Here is a 19,151-nt window from a genome sequence, read left to right on the forward strand (position 1 = left end):
ATTCCTTATTTGTGTATCACTTATAAACAGGACATTTATTGAACTGGCAGATTTTAATAGTGCAGCGTTTCCTGTGGAGCAGGAGTGAATTGTGTCTTTGTTCACTCATTAGTGAGCGATTTCAATCACTACACAGGCAGCAACTCACACCAATGACCCTTGACATTGAAGACTCGACTTACTTTTTATTTCATTAAAAATCTGTGAAATATTTCATGTTTAATTGCACGGAACCTTTTAGAAATAATTGTTGGTATTGAATTAATTACTTGAACATTTGTATTGCTTCTTTTACTCATACTGACTCATGTATTTCGATTCAGACGTATGAACTCTATAAACTATGAGCATTTATAAACATATGAGCTTTATAAACTCATACACTCTTTTTAATATGTTTGTTTTGTATAAAACGGATTATCTAGACAAAAACAGTAGACAAATATAACATTCCAATGCACCTCTGTGATTGTAGAAGGCAGCTTGTGAACAGGACTTTTATTTTGGAGTGGCGATATACGTCATTATGCTGCGCCGCGCTCCTGCATCTGGCTGAAGAAAGGTTTATTTGAATAAGGCAGTTTAAATCGATAGAAACCGTTCAATGTATTCTCGTTTTTTGAGTGACGTGAAATTAGTTTATTTACTATTAAATGTAATATTGTGATGCTTTATCTAACTTTAATGAATTATATTTTTGTGAGTAAAGCGCATCCACTGATGACAAACAGTACATTTGCGTCTCATTTCGCTCCCTTTATCGTGAATCAGTTTATCATGAACACGAATTCAGTCACTGGTAAGTAGTGCTGGTGAAACCGATCTTTTCGACACTCCGAGTCAATTGAATCAAATACTTTGCAAAACGATTCAGTGATTCAAATCGCGTGAATCACGACACGTGCTGCCCAAACAATGTAAATGAACGAGAACAACAAACAACTTTTACAAACCAACTGCTAATGTTTTCATGAAAAGTGTAATCTGTTAATTGTAATTTATAAACTTTACAAAATATAAATAATAAATTCTTAATTATGAGATATATGTAGGCCTATAGCTTGTGTTAATTTTTTTTTTAATTTGTAGCTAGTTTTGAGTGTTTTTAGTCTAATCAGGTGATTTAAGTCCATTAACTCTCACTCTAACTTACTCTCTTACCAGTGAACTGAACTAGAGCTGATTGAGACACACTCAGAGATTTAGTTTGGATTTATTTTCTTTCTGTTAATTATTTTTCATCTTAAACAGGACAAACACAGAAAAACTCCTGATAAAGCGACTGAGATCCACGTGACGCACTGTAATAAAGATGGCGTTTATTAAAGAGGAGAGTGAAGACATGAGGATTGAAGAAACATTGACAGTGAAACATGAAGATACTGAGGAACAAACAGGTTGGTTTCATTCTCAAAGTTGAACTCAGTCATTTGATCCTTATTAAAATGTCCAGCTCAACAGGGGTGCACACAACTTTTTTGGTGTGGTTTTCAAGGGAGCACCTGGGCCCAGTTTTTCAAAAGTAATCCACTAGGATTTTGGAAAACGGATTGGATCAAATCTTGAAAATGGGTTTTTCAAAAGAAAAAACGGATTACATAATCGGATTAGATCACGTAATCCAATCTTGGTTTTGATCCGGATCAAACCTTTAGTTTGGGTTTTTCCGAACTTTTTTGTAGGATTTGGATCACTTTGATCCAAAAAATCTGGATTAAACTGATCCCATCAGAAGGGTGGATTCAGCGTGGATTTCATGCCCAAAATGTAATGAAAACTTTAAAAATGTCTCAAATTATACTATATTTGGATCATGCAGTATCTTGTAAGATACTTTTAATTTTTAATTTTATTTGTTCATCCGTCAGGCTACAGTGATTAGGTAGGCTTTAACGTATTCAGCCTTTCAGTATAGGCCTACAGCAAAGTAGAAAGAGTTTGGCCTCATAAAATAATCCCCCAAACAGCTGTCAAAATTGACCAAAAACAATAAATTTTATTCTGTCACTAATTGATATATATATATATATATAATTCTTCACAACCGAAAATATTTTTGTTTTTAGAATATTTATTAGTGATACATGCAATGATTACAGAATAACCAAAAAAAATGCAAAGAATGGCAATCACTGATTTTTGAAATCCAAAACAAATCCAAATCAGATATAGTGTCTAACTATTGCGTCCCTTGTTGCACGTCCTGTTTGCTGTTTGAGGTTGGTTAGGGTCTCCAAGGGGCTCAGGTGCATCATTGTCAGCACAGAGAGGGACATTGCGCTTAGGAGCGATGTTATGCAGGGCAATACAGGCAAGGGTTATGTTGCATGTTTTCTGTGGTTCCACTCTCAGGTAGTTAAGGCATGCAAAGCGCCTCTTAAGAACTCCATTTAAACGCTCAATTGCACATCTGGCTCTGCAATGAGCAGTGTTGAAGTGTGCCTGCGCCGGTGTATTTGCTGTTAGAAAAGGTGTCATCAGCCATGGTAGGAGTGGGTAGGCACTGTCTCCTAATATTATGCCATCCGGTCGGTTGGTTTGGAGGTCTCTATATAGAGATATCATGGACAGACCCAGGCCACTTGACAACGCAGTTGGTGATGATGAGGTCAGCCTCCCCTTTCTGTTTATAAACTCCCATTCATTCTCACAAGGTGCTTGTATATGCACATGTGTGCAGTCGATTGCTCCAATAGTATTGGGCATATTCCCCAAAAGAAAAAAGCTGCGCTTGGCCTGGGCAATCTGGTTGTCCTTTGGAAAAGAAACAAATTAATTGACCAGGCTGGCCAGTGCGATTGACACATCTCTCACCACATCACACACAGCTGATTTCACCACTCCCATATAGTCACCAACAACTTGATAGAAAGTCCCACATGCATAAAATCGGAGAGCAATGAGGATCTGGTCTTCCACAGACAGACCGTGACTCCTTTGGGTTCTGTGTTGAAGTTTTGGCCTGAGAAGGTTCACAAGGTACTCTATATCGGCCTTCCCAAAGCGAAACCGGACATACAGCTCCTCAGTGGTGTATTGCTCCAGTGGCTTGGTACGTTCAACATACCCCCTTTGACGGTATCCTTATTTATTTATTTATTTATTTATTTCGAGCAATATGTAATTACACATGACAAGGCAATAAGGAGCATTTTGACTAATCTGTACAAGCCTTTAAATTCATCACACTTTCATCAACTTAAACAAATACTTCAATCTATTGCTCGAAACGGAGTGGGTAGAAGTCAAACTTATTTGAACCCACCCCGGTTACCATTAACAGGAAAAACAAAACAGAACAATGGTAGCTGCTTCCTTACACATTATCCTAACACTCAATTAGTGTAACAAAAAGAGATTTCAGTCTCAAGGGACTTCCTGGTTAAATAAAGGTTAAATAAAATAAAAATTACAATTTTGTGTATAAATACATAAGAAAACATGAGAAAGGAAGAAGGGGAACCCCTTCTCCCTCACCAAAAGCAAAACAATACCAAAAACAAAACAAAACACAAACATATCCTAAATACACACCATATATGATCTTAGGTAACAATTATAATAATACCAACAATGGTAATCAAATACCTACAAGGTAAAATAAGAACGATTATGAATACATGGATACATCTATGATAATACCAACAATGGTACTTCAGAATACCTACAGAGTAATATAAACAAACTATGAATACATAAATACAAAACCACAAAATTAAACCATGCCCGCCATGTATTGTGATAAGACCTTCTGTTTATAGAGTACTTTAAATTAATGACTGTTTTGGCTTTGTTTTGCTTTTTTAGAAATGTCTCCCAAATGGTGTTAAAGTCTAGTTTTTGTAGTTTTTGGTTAGTAACGGTTATTTTTTACGCAACTCGGCGATGACGTCACATGAGGTAGACGCGGTGGAATGTAGCCTCAGCCGTTCTCAGCTACTTGAACTAATTCTAGCAGACTGGCACTGACTACTATGGCATCTAACTGGGATGAGGAAGAGGTAGCAAGACCCACAGTTAACATTTATGATGGCCCACAGCCATAAAATTTCGAACCGTTTAGACGTGAGAGGGCGAATGAGGAAATACCGAGAGCCGATGGCCGTCAAAGACAAATAAATGCATGGTCAGAAGAGAATGACTGGAGAGTTGGTGTAGTGTCCTGGTGAGCTGCTACCATTTAGAAACGCAGCAATGACCGCTGGAGCTAGTAGTCAATGAACAGCAGTGCATACAATAAAAAATTGTTTTTACTGTCAGTGAATAGTATCGAGTGAAAGTCAACGTTTTCTTTTTATCCAGTGACAGTGATTATGTCGTTGGCTTAGAAAAGTAACGTTACCCTAAACTTAGTCAGAATATCTATAAATAGAGCCATATAATGCAAGCTTGACAGTCCCACCTGTGAGTGTTTATTTCTAAACTTTTACCTCTTTCTCCGGTGAAAATGTTGTTTCACCGTAGCCGACACAGAGTAGGCTGGTCATAGTGCCAACTCGTTTTCCTCGCGATTGATTGTCATTGACACAGTCAGGCTTACCAGGATAGGGAGTGAGTAGTAAGCGCCTGTGTCGCTGTGTTTGGCAGGTGTCTGTGTGGGCGGTGTCGTCCCATGGAAACTGTGGTGGAGAGCTTGTGTTGTAGGGAGGTGAGCGCGTTTTGGTCGCTGGTCGAGGATCTCACCCCGCGGCCAGCAGATGTAACGTGCCTAACGCAGCATCCTGGATTTGAGGCATGGTGCCTGAATCCGTTTGTGCTACACATAGCATACTCACACTTCAGGCAGGATCATGGCCCCCTTCAAGCCAGCACGCACGAGTATGTTCATGGTTTATGTTTACTTTACCAATCTTTTTACAGGGAGTCCTTTGAACAACAGCTATAGGTGACAAGAGATGTGTTGCATGCACAAACATGCATAAGAGACAGACTTCAAATGACGTTTCCAACCTACTTACAGAGTTTAAAACTTACGAATCTTTCCTACTTATCCCTAGGCAATACCGGTACACTGCGTACAGGCAGGCTATACGCTGGGCTTATGGAGTTTTAGGGAGGAGTATAAGGAAGCCTCTACCCTCTTCTGTGGTTTCAACCATAAGGCAAAACTTCCAAAGTGGCCTCGTTTGAATGAGAATGAATAAAAATAATTCTGTAAATAAATATTAATAAATAAATATTCTGTTGTGATCGCCCTTAAAATGTTATAAAGTACACAGAACACATGAATTTTAATTAGTAAAAACAGTTTATTGGCATTGCTTGTAAGGGTTACTAAATATTTATTGAACAAGGACAAAGATTACTTAACAAAGACACAGGTTGCAAGTAAACAAATCTATATAAAAAAGCCCACTGATGAAGGGCTAGACCTGATACCTTTCATAAATAATAATAATAATAAACATTTATTTGTATAGCACTTTTCATACATGGAATGCAACGCTTTAATTTCATTAGTACTCTGGCAGAAGCATTATGTATCAATTGTAGCTTCGCTAAAGAACTCTTCGAAAGGCCAGTGTACATAGCATTGCAGTAATCAAGATGGGAGAAAATAAAAATATGTATGAGTTGCTTAGCATCATCCAAGGATAAAAATGGTCGAATCTTGGCTATATTTCTCAGATGCCTGGAAAAGTGTGGTCTTACCTGAGGGTCAACTGATGGTTCTCGTACTCACTTACACACACAGAGTCACACACAGAGTCACACACAGAGTCACACACAGAGTCACACACAGAGTCACACACAGAGTCACACACAGAGTCACACACAGAGTCACACACAGAGTCACACACAGAGTCACACACACACACTCTTTCATGAATGCATATGGAGTGTTACATGCAAAAGCACATCAAGCTGACACACAGTGAGCCCAGACAACACCGCACACAGACGTTGACAAGGCACAGGTAAAATGATTGGTAAATTATTTTGAATTACATACAACAAATTTCATGCAAATAACAGACAGAGGAGCAGACATGCAGCATGCAGGACCCCGTGAATGGGGTACAGCGACAATTATTGCCACTTACAAAGACGAAAAAATGTAATGATTTAGTGCAAAGTAAAACCAAAGCAACAGCACACAAAGAAAAAACAAAACATGCAGAATACAGGAAACCACCACCAAATGAGATGACAGGGACAGAAGGAAAGAAGATAACTAAATAAATACTTACTAAAATAAATTAAAATAAAATAAATACTTACAACTAAATCATTGGAATTGTCTGTGCAAAAAAAAAAATTTAATAATGTGAATTAAGGTTCTCTTGTAGCGTGACTGCCGGGCTAGGAAGAGGCTGACGGCCTTCTCCTTAGGAACCTGTTCAAAGGATTTGGCGATGGGGGCGGGTGCATCGGAGGACAAATTAGCTTACCGTATGAGGCTGCCTCTTTGATGGGACGCACCACATGGGCACCTTTTCTGAAGTGCGGATACCGCACGCAGTACTTCTCCGTCCCATCACTTCTCCGTGCTGTCTCCCGGTTGGCATTGTGATTATAATTCAGCGCCGCTAAGAGAAGCCTACAAAATAACACATTTGAGAAATTTTTTGAAACTTGGTTAATGTATGACAAAATACTACAATAGGCATGATAATAGGTACTATTATTACTATAAAAGGCATAATAATTGGCTGTATTATTCCATTGGATAGCACTGACCTGCTATACATCCCAAGGTATGAAAACCCTGTGTGCTTGGGCGCGAAGTGCAAGATGAGGGAGTGGTAAGCCTCAAGGGAGAAGGTCTGGTGCTGTGGAGACAGCTGTCGAACATCTTTCAGTAAGGCAGTCCTCGCGATTATGTTCTCCAACTTTACTGCTGCCAATGAGCCTGCAAAGACCAAGACAGGCAGGCAGGGAGGCAGACAGACAGACAGACACACACACAGATGGAAAACGTATAAATAGACAAGAAGATAGATTCAGACAAAAAAACAAATTTTTTAATGGAAACACATGAAATGGTCCTGCATATGAATTATAGCAAACATAAACAGTAAACAGAATGTTATGAGATTGCCAGGGAATGAAAAAATAATTTAATCATCATAGGTCACATATCAAAGCACTCAGACAGCAAATACAACAAAACTGTAGAGCGTACATAATACCACATGCTGTGTGTGCTGTACCTGGGTCCAGCCACTCTTTGTTGCGCTGATCCCCGTCTAGAGGGCCATGGGCACAACTGGAGAAGGCAGGGGTGTCATGGTCATGGATGTCCTGGATGTGGTTGACTAAACGTTTCCATTTAGCCTCCATGACTGCTGGGTTGCGGTCTGGGGTTGAGGCTGCAGTCCAATAGAGGTGATTCACTATAGCAGGCCTCCACAGCTGTAGTTGGTCACACTCTTTTGAAGCTGCATCTAAGGCCTTCCCCATACCTGTTTTAGAACAAATGGTATTAATTGATATGCACTAACAAAAACTGCTTCAAGGTTCCAACAATGGATACATACTTTTGGCAATGTGCCACACATCAAAATAATGCTGTGTCCCTTCAGGGCTCAGCTCCTCTCTCACCCATTTGGCAACCTAAGGAGAAATAAACAAGCTTTAGTGGATGATTGACCTGTGTGGCCCTCAGTGCATCAGCAAACCACAAACATCCAGCTTCAGTGCAATTCAGATATTTACATTCTATACTGCATTTTTATTGTAAATACCTGGCAGGTCCTTTCCCCTCAGCAGGCCAACACTGCGCTTGAGCCCTTCAAGCTCACACCATGAGCTGTTGGGGACCTCTGAGCTCTGCAACATGACATAACAGTGTAAGTGTAGAATGCTGGTGTTGTTGAAGGAGGCGTTTGTGAACCGACGCGTTGCTGGTCCAAGCATTACGATACACTATACTGTAGTTAGGCAATACACAAAGCTCTAAGCATCGTTGTACTAGTGGAAAGATGTTATATTAATATACAATCAGTTTACTAAATTGCAGAGTTCCTTTCTTTGTCTAATAACATCAGGTTTACCTGAACAAGCTGAACATCCACCACCTTGTTCACTCTGTCCTCGATCAGAGAGTAGGATCCATACTTTGCGCAGTGCACAGGAGAATCTGACCTGGAATTAATTACAAATTTGAATTAGGTTTCAAGTTTTTAATAACCAAGGTCTGTAAAGACCATCCACCATGTAATCTGAAAATGCCAAATAAAGCCACCCTACAGGATAACAAATAACAAAATCAAAATGTGCAACTGGTCTATGAGCTCTCACACTGGTTTACCTGCAGTCACCAGCAAGAACTAGCCCACCATCCATTGCCCGTAGGTCACTAAAATTCTTCGCTTGATCGTTTTGCCAGGCCTGAACGATTACTGGGATGGTGTAGCGGCGCTGATGGCGAAAGTAACTGCGCGCACTGATGCACTGCAGACCAAACAGAGTCAACATTCTTAATGTCTGGGTGGCCAAACATCCAGTGAAATGAATGGCCCCGCTTAACAGGAGGTTGCTGGTTGGCTTGTTCCTGTGGAGCATTGGCTGGTTTTGCCAGGATCAGAATCATTCAAACTACCAAAGCTACAGTATACAAAAATGAGCATTCAAAATAGTCTATGTTGGTTTTAAATGATCTCACTTGTGGTGGGGGTCACACGTGTAAGGTGGCTCATCAAACAAGTCCTCCTCATGCTCCTCATGCATCGGCTCTTCGGGCACCCATGATAAGTCACTGATGACAGAGGCATTATCACCATCTTCATCTGTCTGTTCAGGACTAGCGAGGGGAGTGGAGGTTTGTGGGCAGAATGATGTCTGTGTGCTCACACTGACCATCTTGGGCTTCAGGTTAACCTGCACAGCTGTGGAGAGGCAGTAAACACCCAAACATGTGACAATCGTGGCAAATCTGTTTTTTGGTGTAGGCTATGTATTAATTTAATCAATGTGTATGGAAATGTTCTGATTGCATAGATACTGGCAATGTTTTAGACTATATGATAATATCTGCCCCTTAAAATACCCAAGTTTTACCGTGAGACCATCGGGGGGGCTTCAAAGAACACTGTGTCCCAGCGTCAGAAATGGAGGAGGGCAAGGGCTGATCCCCAGTATAGACACTCTCCACAGTGTCTACACTGTCCACAGTCTCCTGCTGTGAGGCGTCTATCAACATCTTGCAAAAACAAATATGAAAAAGGGTCAGCAAAATGCAAGGGTGTAGTGGTGAAATAAGAGGTGGGTATACTATGAATACTTAGAAGTGGGTGCACAAGCACATTGCAGGAGCACATTTAATCATTTATTTTCAACTTGGAAGTACTGAGAATTATTTACTTATCTTTGAATAACCTATGGCACAGCCGTACCAAAATCAAAACAGGGCGAGTGGGTGAGAAAAATGCTAAGAGGCTACACAAGAGAAAAAAGGTTGGGAACCACTGACTTAGATTAAAGTACAGTGGACCCAGATATGCGATACTAAATGTTTTACTTGTGTTTAGCCTTCACTACAGCCCTGGCGACACGGTCACGGTCAAATATATGTGAAAGAGAACCGTAGCAGTCAAAAAACAAAACGCGAACACACCATTGCGAAAGCCGCTTGATCTGTTCCAAACACTCATGATGATATGGACTTTTACCTCAGGGCAATTTTGTTATTATTCTAATTTTTATTCGTGAAACACGAAATATGCTCTTCTAATGTCAGAGTGATCGTGCTTGTAAATTAGTGGAGGCTGTGTCAAAGGGAGCACGGTATACAAAATACACACAGAGCTAGCTAACACGCAGCTTGTAAACATTAACGTTAGCATGATGCTTACCGTGGCAATTTCTCGCTTGCGGCAGACGGTGTCTCTCGACCTCGGGACAGGGCAAGCAGAGAGGTTTGCGTTCACAGACGGCACGGCGGTAGGAAGTAATTTAGCACTTTTCTCACTCTTTAAACCAAGTGAGACCATCTTGGCGTCCCCTGAGTTGTAATCCTCCTCTTTGAAATGCGCGCTGCATATTCTCGAGTAGGTGGTGACAGAGCTAGCTGAAAAATCTGCCCGCCTAATCTTCACAAACTGCACCCAGCTTCGGAAGATCCCTTTGTCCTTCGGGAAGGAATGGACCCTATGTCCAGTTTTGCTGGAGTTCTTGCACCCGCCACAAACACAGTAATAAACCATTTTGACTAACGTTATTTATGATCTACTCTTTATCTATCTCTAAGCTATCTGTTATGCTATGCTATCTCTCACTATATATGCTATGCTTATCTATCTATCTATCTATCTATCTATCGTTATCTATCTATCTATCTATCTATCGTTATCTATCTATCTTTACTTATAAATCTGTCACTGTCACTCTTTCACTAGCTAGCTACTCCTCCTATCACTCTCCCTCAATGGTAAGGCGGGCCGTGGGCTTTCGTCTGTCTTCCAACAGTCAACGAGTACCTCATGTGACGTCATGGAATGCATTGTTGGAGAAATAAGAATCATCGCTAAGCTGTAGCTAAATGCTAACATATCACCTACTTTTCCGTATTATATTTTAATTTTTGAGTACCCTACAACATCAAATACAATGGATAACTGTTTAAATGTTTATTACCAACTAGAAAATTGCCAACAAAAAAAAAACCTGCAGCATGGCCTTTAAGTGGGGAGATTACACAGATGTGTTCCTCGACATCATTGGAGGTGAGAAGTCGCAAGCTCTCCATGGTATTCAAGGTTTTGTAGGAGATGGCGAGCCTTGGATTGAGGACGAGGAGGAGAATCTGCCAGTTCCTCCTGAGGTTGATCCAGAGAGCGTATTTATATTGAATCTCAGCTCTGTTCCTGAGGAAGAGGCTGGATCCTCATTGGTTGAGCCAGTGGTAGTTGCCACAGGATCTCAGAGGAAAGGCTTGAAGCGCCCTTCATCAAACAAAGATGATGATTACAAGGCACTTCTGCAAAAAGAGACTGAAAGGGCAGAAGCACAGCTTCGTCTGGCAGAGGAACAACTGACTTTGACCAAACTGCAGCAAACCAAGGCCAGACTTGAGATCCGCCACCTAAAGGCTACGCTTAGACAAGCTGATCTCTCCACATTAGATGAGGAAGTCTGAAATTACTGTGGAGTATTTGACATTAAGTCTTTTTTTAAAAATTCAATACATCTGTATTTGAAACTTGTTATAAATATCCTCAATGCACAGTGTTTGTGTTGTAGGTCTCAGATGAGCGGACTGCTGGAAGAGGATGGGGTGGGGTTTTTCTTGTTTTTAGTTATTTTTTTATGTGTGTTTTCATTTCAAATAAAAATAAACTTATATTGACTTATATTCTACATTGTGATTTTCTATCCTGTTTGAGCACTGGTTATCCAGATTTGGTGATCCTGAAAAGTTCCTATCCGGATCAGATTGATCCAATCCGATGTTGCTTTGAAAAACTGGCACAAAAGTAAGCTGGATTACGTGATCACGGATCGCAAAAAAAAGGATTACTAAATCCGGATCAATTTTATCCGGATTAAACCTTTTGAAAAACCGGGCCCTGGAGATGCTGCTTGGTACTCAAATTTAATGCTGCACACATATCCTAAAAGCTGCCTTAATCACTTTCATTATCTACTTTTCTCTCAAACATGGTAAATGGTATTCAAGATTTAAGTTAGTTCAATCTTATGTCATACAACATGAGTAAAACTGTTTGGTTTTGGTTTCTCAACACTAGCAGAAATAACAGTTGTTATATTAGGCTACTATTGTTATTATCAGTAACATATTCACAAACATTAGCATAATAAGTACTGATCAACTAAAATGATCACAAATAGCATAATAGTTCAATTATATATATATATACAGTGTATATATATATATATATATATATATATATATATATATATATCATTATATCATAATCATTTTGCTCCTCGAAATGAAACCAAAACCAACACTTCTGAGGTAAACTTTTCCAGGATTATTATTACTATTAGGCTATTATTATTCCTCACAGCGTAAAGTACATGAATCTGATGGATCACCTCAGATCATTTGCGTTTGAATAGCACCCGCTCTCCGTGGCCGTATTCACATTAGACTGACATCTCTCTCTTTTCATACAGATTACATAAACAGAGAATACTTGTTTTCATTTTGAATTAGATCATTTAAAAGAAGACACTTACATGTTTATAAAAATATATTGCTCATGCATGTATGACGAGTATTCGCTGAGTTTTGTTTAAGTGTATAGACGTGCTCCAGAAAAAAGTTCACGGAGACGGAGAGGCAGAAAGCACACCCTGTTTACTTTCTTTATTTTAAAAAAGCACAATGTTTTGTTTTGATTGTAAGTAGACACATAAAAAAGTAGACATCTTACAAATTCTAAATTTATGTTTTGTTTTTAAGTGGTTAAAGAGGTTCGTTGTGTTGCTTTGTGGCGCCAACACAACTTTACGGCACTCTTTGCATATGACCTGTTGTTGTTTTGTGTCACTTGCCTTGAACCCAAAATGCTTCCACACAATGGATGACGATCCGATTCTCAGGAAAAGCCCCTTTCCTCGCCTTCTGCTACATTAGACATTTTTTTGTTCTCTTTAAGTTTATAGCCTTATGACCGACTGCTATCTGTTAAGTTTATAGCCTTATGACCAACTGCTATCTGTTAAGTTTATAGCCTTATGACGACTGCTATCTGTTTTGGAATATTCCTCACGTTACTCTGTGACTGTCAACATCTAGAAACTAAGCTGCGCGGTGCAGGGAACAACTCTGATTGGCTCATGGGGGCACGTGATCAGACAGTGGTTTACGGAGCGCTAGATTGGCTTCACAATAAAAAAAACGTTGATACGGAGCGTTCTATGAACGCAATGACGCATTTTAAATATCGCTCGATCACGCGAATTTGATCGTGGGAAGCCAAAATCATGATCGTGATTAAAATGCGATTAATTGTGCAGCCCTATGTTCACTTATGATATAACCGAGAGAATACTTGCTGAGACAGGTATTTTGACACAATTTTGTGTGTATGTGTCCGTTCAAGCTCAAGTAGATGCAAAAGAGGAATCAATTTGGTGTTTGAGTGCTGTCTGAAAGGTGCTTCTCTCTCTCAAATTCAAGTGAGCTTTAATGGCATTACAAATTGTTCATTGTATTGCCAAAGCATTTATAAGAGCATTGGGGGAAAATGAACAAAGTAGCACAAAGACTGCATTGAACAAGTGTGGAAGAAGTGAACAAGTGGATTGGGGTCTTTGTACTTTCAGTGGTGTACACAAACTTTCTTTGCATTTGTGTGTACAAGAGTTTGTGTGAGTTCAATTGTCTTTGTGTGTCTATGTGAGTAAAGGGGCGCTTCACTATTAGGCCAACTCTTGCCTCTTTTGTGGCAGGAATTGAGCTTGTGCATCATTCTTCAATTTTTTTAAGTTCGGACAAATAACTCCAAATTTAGAAAATAAGTGTTTCTCGAATTTCAATATAGTTAGGGCATGTGGTTAAGAAGTGTAGGTCTGTTTGTACTACTACTTGGCTCTGTCTCTCACACACACACACACGACATTCTCGTCGCTTGATAAACTTAAGATTGAGCCACTGTAGTCACTTGGACTATTTTAACGATGTCTTTAATAACTTTTCTTGGCTGGCAAGTTTCAATCCCCTAAGAAGCCTATGGAGGAGTGATCTAGCTCTCAGATTTCATCAAAAATATCTTTATTCATGTTCCAAAGATGAACGAAGGTCTTACGAGTTTGGAACAACATGGGGGTGAGCAATTACTGACAGAATTTTCATTTTTGGGTGAACTAACCCTTTAAGTCATTAAACTCAAGTTCATTTAAGTGCTTACCTCTGCTGCGGCTGTTAGTCATTCTCCATTCAGCGTCAAACAGCGCGTCGTGTCTGTTAGATCACAACACTGGAGTAGAGAACGATTTAATTGGTCTTCACGTGCACATTAACTGAAATTTAAAACTGTTAAAAGGCTCAAACTAATGAATAAATAAAGAAATACATGTATATCTTACTTTTGTGCTTTGAACTTTTCAATGCAAAGTGCTGTGCGCCGTGACTCCATGTTGCTTCAAACACATCATTCTGCGCACGGGATGCGCATAAGTGTTTCGTGCCGCTCTGAATTGGAGCCTTTCATATTACAATACTTTTTGCGCAATGGCAGTTTATTGATAGCCTTAGTTGTTCTGTCCAATCTATGTATCATATGTTGCTGCTTCATTGAAAAGTTGCACTTAAAATTTTAAAAGAAATGTCTTTTAATTATATAGTATATATTTTGTCTGTATGTTGTTTTGCAAAGTAAGGAAAATAATGTTTAAGTCAAGCTTTGATGCCTTTAACAAAAGAATAATCAGTCTCTTCCCCACAGTGAGGCATACAGATACAGTTTATTAGGTAATTCGGCACTGTTTTTTAAATTTTTATTTTAGTATTGGATCGGATCGGTACTCGGTATTGGCCAATACTGAGTCCCAGGTATTGGAATCGGTATCAGAGGCAAAAAAGGCAGATCATGCCACCCCTACTATGGACGAGGCTGGAACAGATCCAGAGGCGTTTGGGGATCTGTGCTGTGGCCTGCAAGCCACTAAGTCAACCGCACAGGCTATCGGCAGGGGCATGGCTAGCCTTATTGTGTTAAAGAGCCATCTTTGGCTGAACTTCACCGAGATTAAGGACGCTGACAGAAGACTTTCCTGGATGCGCCTATCTCCAACACCGGCCTCTTCGAGCCAGCGGTCAAGGGTTTCTCTGAGAGGTTTACTGAGGCGTAGAAGTCATCGCAAGCCATGCGATACTTCTTATGTTTTTACAGCGACCCAAATAAAGCACAAAAAGGACACTTTACTGTCTATACCCCCATTAAGGTCCGCCCAATGTGCCCGCTGTAAAGCGCGCTCCTCTAGAGGTGAAGCCATAGCAACGGCAGCTCAGTTAGAGCGAATAAAGAGTGTCTCAATGACAGCCCCCTTTTCAGTTCAGGTGGCTTGAATTGTTCATACATCAGTCGCAAAGCTACATGGTCCTACCATTCGGCCTGTCGCTAGCACCTCGTGTCTTCACGAAATGCACGGATGCCGAGCTTCTCCCCCTGAGACAACGGGAAATGCACGTTTGAACTACCTCGACGATTGGCGTGTTCTAGCGGTAATCAGAGGGCAAGATGTTAACTCACAGATCATTTATCCTCAGTCATTTGTAATGCCTGGGGCTCAAGCTCAATTTCACGAAGAGCGCACAGTCCCCCGCTGAGGGGACAATCCGTGGGCCTTCAGTGCCCCAAAGGCGTGAGAGCCAATTCAAGCAGAGACATGGCCTCCTCATGGGCCTGGTCTAGCGGTGTACCAATGGAAGACATTTGTGCGGCGGCAGGTTGGTCCTCACCGTCCACTTTTGTTAAATTCTGTAACCTCTAGGGCCCTGCTTTGCAAGCACGTAATCTCTCTGTTTAGGGTTTTCGGGCTAAGGCACGAAAGCTCTGAAGCATTTGCCTATGTCGGGTTCAAGTCTCCCCATAACATACAGGTTTGAGCTTACAGTAAAGTATACTCCATCATAAGGGCCTGTGGGTTCTCTCGCCCAGGGGAGTTCATAGCTTCTATCCGATGCTATTGGCCTTGCGCGTATGCTCAAAGCAATAATATAGGGTGAAGTGATGGTGATAGCATGGTGTTTTACGATGGGTTCCCATAGTTTCTAGCTAGACGCAGCACTCGTTCCCTATTCTCAGGGAACCAAGGTTATGTTAGATACATTTACATTAGATACATTTACACCGATACATTTCTAACAATTGCATCTTAACTGTTGATCTGAATGAGTGTGTATCTCGATCAGGGTGATCCAATCCAATTTTGCTTTGAAAAACCAGCACAAAATTAAAATGGTACCAGATCCTGGATGGCAAAACGTGGGATTTCCAAATTCAGATTTTTCTGATCCAGATTAAACTTTTTGAGCAAAAAGTTGTTGCAAACAAACGCTCCAGATTATTCTGATCCAGATTAAACTTTTTGAGCAAAAAGTTGTTGCAAACAAACGCTGTTTTATTCCTCGTCCCCCGGGAATAAGATCTAGTTGTATGTTGGTTTTGACGCTGTACATGTGTAATTGTTTTGTTGTCTGTTGCTTTGTGCCATTAAACTGATGTTAATTTGCATTTTTCTCTTTTCGCCTTAGACCTGATGGTGCTGAAAAAGGAGAATGAAATACTGAATGAAATGGAAGAGAAAGATCAATATGAGAGTCATGATTTCATAACAAGAGAAAAAACTTATAGTTGCTCACAGACAAAAAAGGCTTCCTCACGAAAAAGGGCTAAAAATACAGAAATTAGAAGTAAATTCACCTGCCCACAGTGTGAAAAATGTTTCAACCAACGTGAAAATCTTCTAGTCCACATGAGAATTCACACTGGAGAGAAGCCATACACCTGCCAACAGTGTGGAATGCGTTTCTCTCAAAAAGTACACCTTGACAGACACCTGAGAGTTCACACTGGAGAGAAGCGTTGTATCTGCAAACACTGTGGAAAGACTTTTGCTGAAAAAGTAAGCCTTAAAAGACACATGAGAGTTCACACTGGAGAGAAGCCTTTCTCCTGCCAACAGTGTGAAAGGAGTTTCAGTTGTAAAGGAAACCTTAAAGTCCACATGAGAACTCACACTGGAGAGAGCCCTTTCACCTGCCAACAGTGTGGAAACAGATTCACCTTAAAAGGAAGTCTTAAAAAGCACATGAGAACTCACACTGGAGAGAAGCCTTACACCTGCCAACAGTGTGAAATAAGTTTTACTCTGAAAGAAAGCCTTAACAGACACATGAGAATTCACACAGGAGAGAAGCCTTACACATGCCTTCACTGTGGAAAGCCTTTTACTGAAAAAGGAAGCCTCGACAGGCACATGAGAGTTCACACTGGAGAGAAGCCTTACACCTGCCAACAGTGTGGAAAGAGTTTTACTCAAATTGGAAACCTTAAGGTCCACGTGAGCGTTCACGCTGGAGAGACGCCTTTCACCTGCCAACAGTGTGGGAGAAGTTTCAATCGAAAAGGAAACCTTAAATGCCACATGAGAATTCACACTGAAGAGAGCCTTTTCACCTGCCAACAGTGTGGAATAAGTTTCACTCAAAAAGGAAGCTTTAACAGACACATTAGAATTCACACTAGAGAGAAGCCTTACACATGCCAACAGTGTGGAAAGTGTTTTGATCAACATGAAAAACTTAAAGTCCATATGAGATTTCACTCTGGAGAGAAACCCTACGTGTGCACTCAGTGTGGAAAGAGTTTCACTCAAAAACGACACTTTAAAGTCCACTTTAGACTTCACACTGGAGAGCAACCCTACACATGCCCTCAGTGTGGAAAGAGTTTCAATTCAAAACAACACTTTAAAGACCACATTAGAATTCACACTGGAGAGACGCCTTTCACCTGCCAACGATGTGGAAAAAGTTTCAACCGAAAAGGAAGCCTTAACAGGCACATGATAGTTCACACTGGAGAGAAGCCGTTTATATGTGGTCACTGTGGGAAAAGTTTTAGGTATAAAATAGCCCTTAAGTACCACATGAGTATTCATGTATAAGATAATTTTTTTTGTATGTCATCAGTATGGAATGAGTTTCACTAACAGGAAACCCCTTATGTTTGAGAGATTGTATAATGTGCTGATTATTGTTATGGTACTAAATCACCTTAGAAGGCCGAATTCCCAATTAATGTCCAGTGACTATGAGAGGAGTAAAGAAGCCAGAGTTAAGAATTTGAATCAATGTATGGATTAGCCAAATGAAGAATGAACCAGTTACAATTTTACATGTTAACAGAAGTATAAATCTGTATCAAATAAAATATATAAAAGTGTGTAGGCCTTTGCAAAATAATAAACACAATATAACAGAAAGAGGCTTTTGATTCAAATATGCAGAGACGTGGAGATCTGGCAATAGCCGCTTTTCCATTGTCGCGCCAGTGCGAGCCTGGGCTTTCAACGGACCAGTCGGGGCTAACAGCCTTTGTCCTGTAGCACTGAGCCCAAAATCACACTGTTTCCGACTTTCCACCGTCGGGCAAGAAGCTCTGCAGTTCTTTACTAAAACCATTGTTTTTACTAAACATCACACAACCCCATCATTTCACCAAAAAAGGGAGGTTTTATCAGACTGGAAACTAGCGAGATATCAAAATTAAAGTGATGAATGTATGTCTTCTTGTTTTTTACTTAAAGATTTAAAATCCAGGCATCGATGTTTTACCACAGTTTTACAATAAAAAATGATACATTGATATAATTAGTTTGTGTCAGGATTGAACAGTAATGATACAGAAATAAAGTGTTTTTTACTAATATTTCACAAAAGAGGAAGGACACGTACTTATTCAGTCGTGTCTATTTCTGTTTATTTGAAGTCACAGGACAGCTTAAAACTATTATGCACATTAAAAAATATAGAGAAAGGTCAATTCTATCATTTTTCCACCATCTGAGAAACTTTGAGCGCTGTTTACTTGGTAACAGTTAACGTTTTGCACCAGATATAAATATATTTCTGTCTTTTGCTGTGATCAGAATCAACATCGGATCACAAATGGAAGTTATTTCAAACACTCACTGCTGTCTGAAAGGGAGTTTTGAGTTAAAATTATTTTAAATGTCTTTCATGCTGATGTTACTGGTAGCTATAAATGAAATGATCCGTGGCGCTGACCCTCTCCAGACTCGGACAAACTCTGCCTTTGTTCATGTCCGCTCCTCAAGCCCGAACTGGCCCGATTTGGACCAGGGTGTTCGGTGGGCCAAAAAACCCTGGCTGTTGCCCCAGAGAAAGCCCCGATGAGGCCTGATCAAGAATTGAGTATTTTAAATGAGCAACTGCATGCCCGAGGTCAGTAATTTACATACATAACATACACCCAAACCCACAAATGATTACTGCAGTTTTTTGTAGAAGTAATGCAGCAGTTTTTGTTACATGTAGAAAACTGCAGTATTATGGCAATACAGCTGAAGTATAAAATACTACTGCAACAGCCAAGGTAGTATTACATTCATTCTCAAACTGCAATGGAACAAAAGCTGAGGCCCTTTTTTTTTACAGACAGGGCATTGATTAAGCCAGTAGTAGGCCTTAATGCATACTAGTTAAACTA

The 19,151-nt window shown here is 40.1% G+C and overlaps 2 protein-coding genes across 3 annotated transcripts in view; both read left to right on the plus strand.

The window, feature by feature from the left end:
* Nucleotides 1-500: 500 nt before the first annotated feature.
* On the plus strand, nucleotides 501-17,904 carry LOC143718608 (uncharacterized). 2 transcript variants are annotated; one of them, XM_077209628.1, is made up of 3 exons: nucleotides 501-799; nucleotides 1,252-1,397; nucleotides 16,172-17,904. In XM_077209628.1, exons 2-3 carry the CDS (start codon nucleotides 1,313-1,315, stop codon nucleotides 17,584-17,586), a joined length of 1,500 nt encoding a protein of 499 aa, XP_077065743.1. In that variant the 5' UTR covers nucleotides 501-799; nucleotides 1,252-1,312; the 3' UTR covers nucleotides 17,587-17,904. The 2 variants fall into 2 exon arrangements, with proteins under 2 accessions (XP_077065743.1, XP_077065744.1); XM_077209629.1 differs by lacking the exon at nucleotides 501-799 and adding an exon at nucleotides 904-917.
* The window catches only part of LOC143718614 (uncharacterized), a 52,277-nt gene continuing 34,377 nt past the window's right edge, over nucleotides 1,252-19,151 (plus strand). Inside the window, exon 1 of the mRNA XM_077209635.1 lies at nucleotides 1,252-1,267. The gene's annotated coding sequence lies outside the window, so the exon portion shown is untranslated. The remainder of the gene's footprint in view (nucleotides 1,268-19,151) is intronic.

The sequence above is a fragment of the Siphateles boraxobius genome, unplaced genomic scaffold (assembly GCF_051911475.1).
Source record: "Siphateles boraxobius isolate OS27281-9 unplaced genomic scaffold, OSU_SipBor_1 61, whole genome shotgun sequence".
Classification (NCBI taxonomy): Eukaryota; Metazoa; Chordata; class Actinopteri; order Cypriniformes; family Leuciscidae; genus Siphateles; species Siphateles boraxobius.

Excerpts from the sequence above, each read along its gene's own strand:
- LOC143718608 (XM_077209628.1), top strand. The coding sequence starts at position 1,313 with ATGGCGTTTATTAAAGAGGAGAGTGAAGACATGAGGATTGAAGAAACA. Across the intron at positions 1,398-16,171 it reads AGATACTGAGGAACAAACAG|ACCTGATGGTGCTGAAAAAG; the intron begins GTTGGTTTCATT and ends TTTTCGCCTTAG.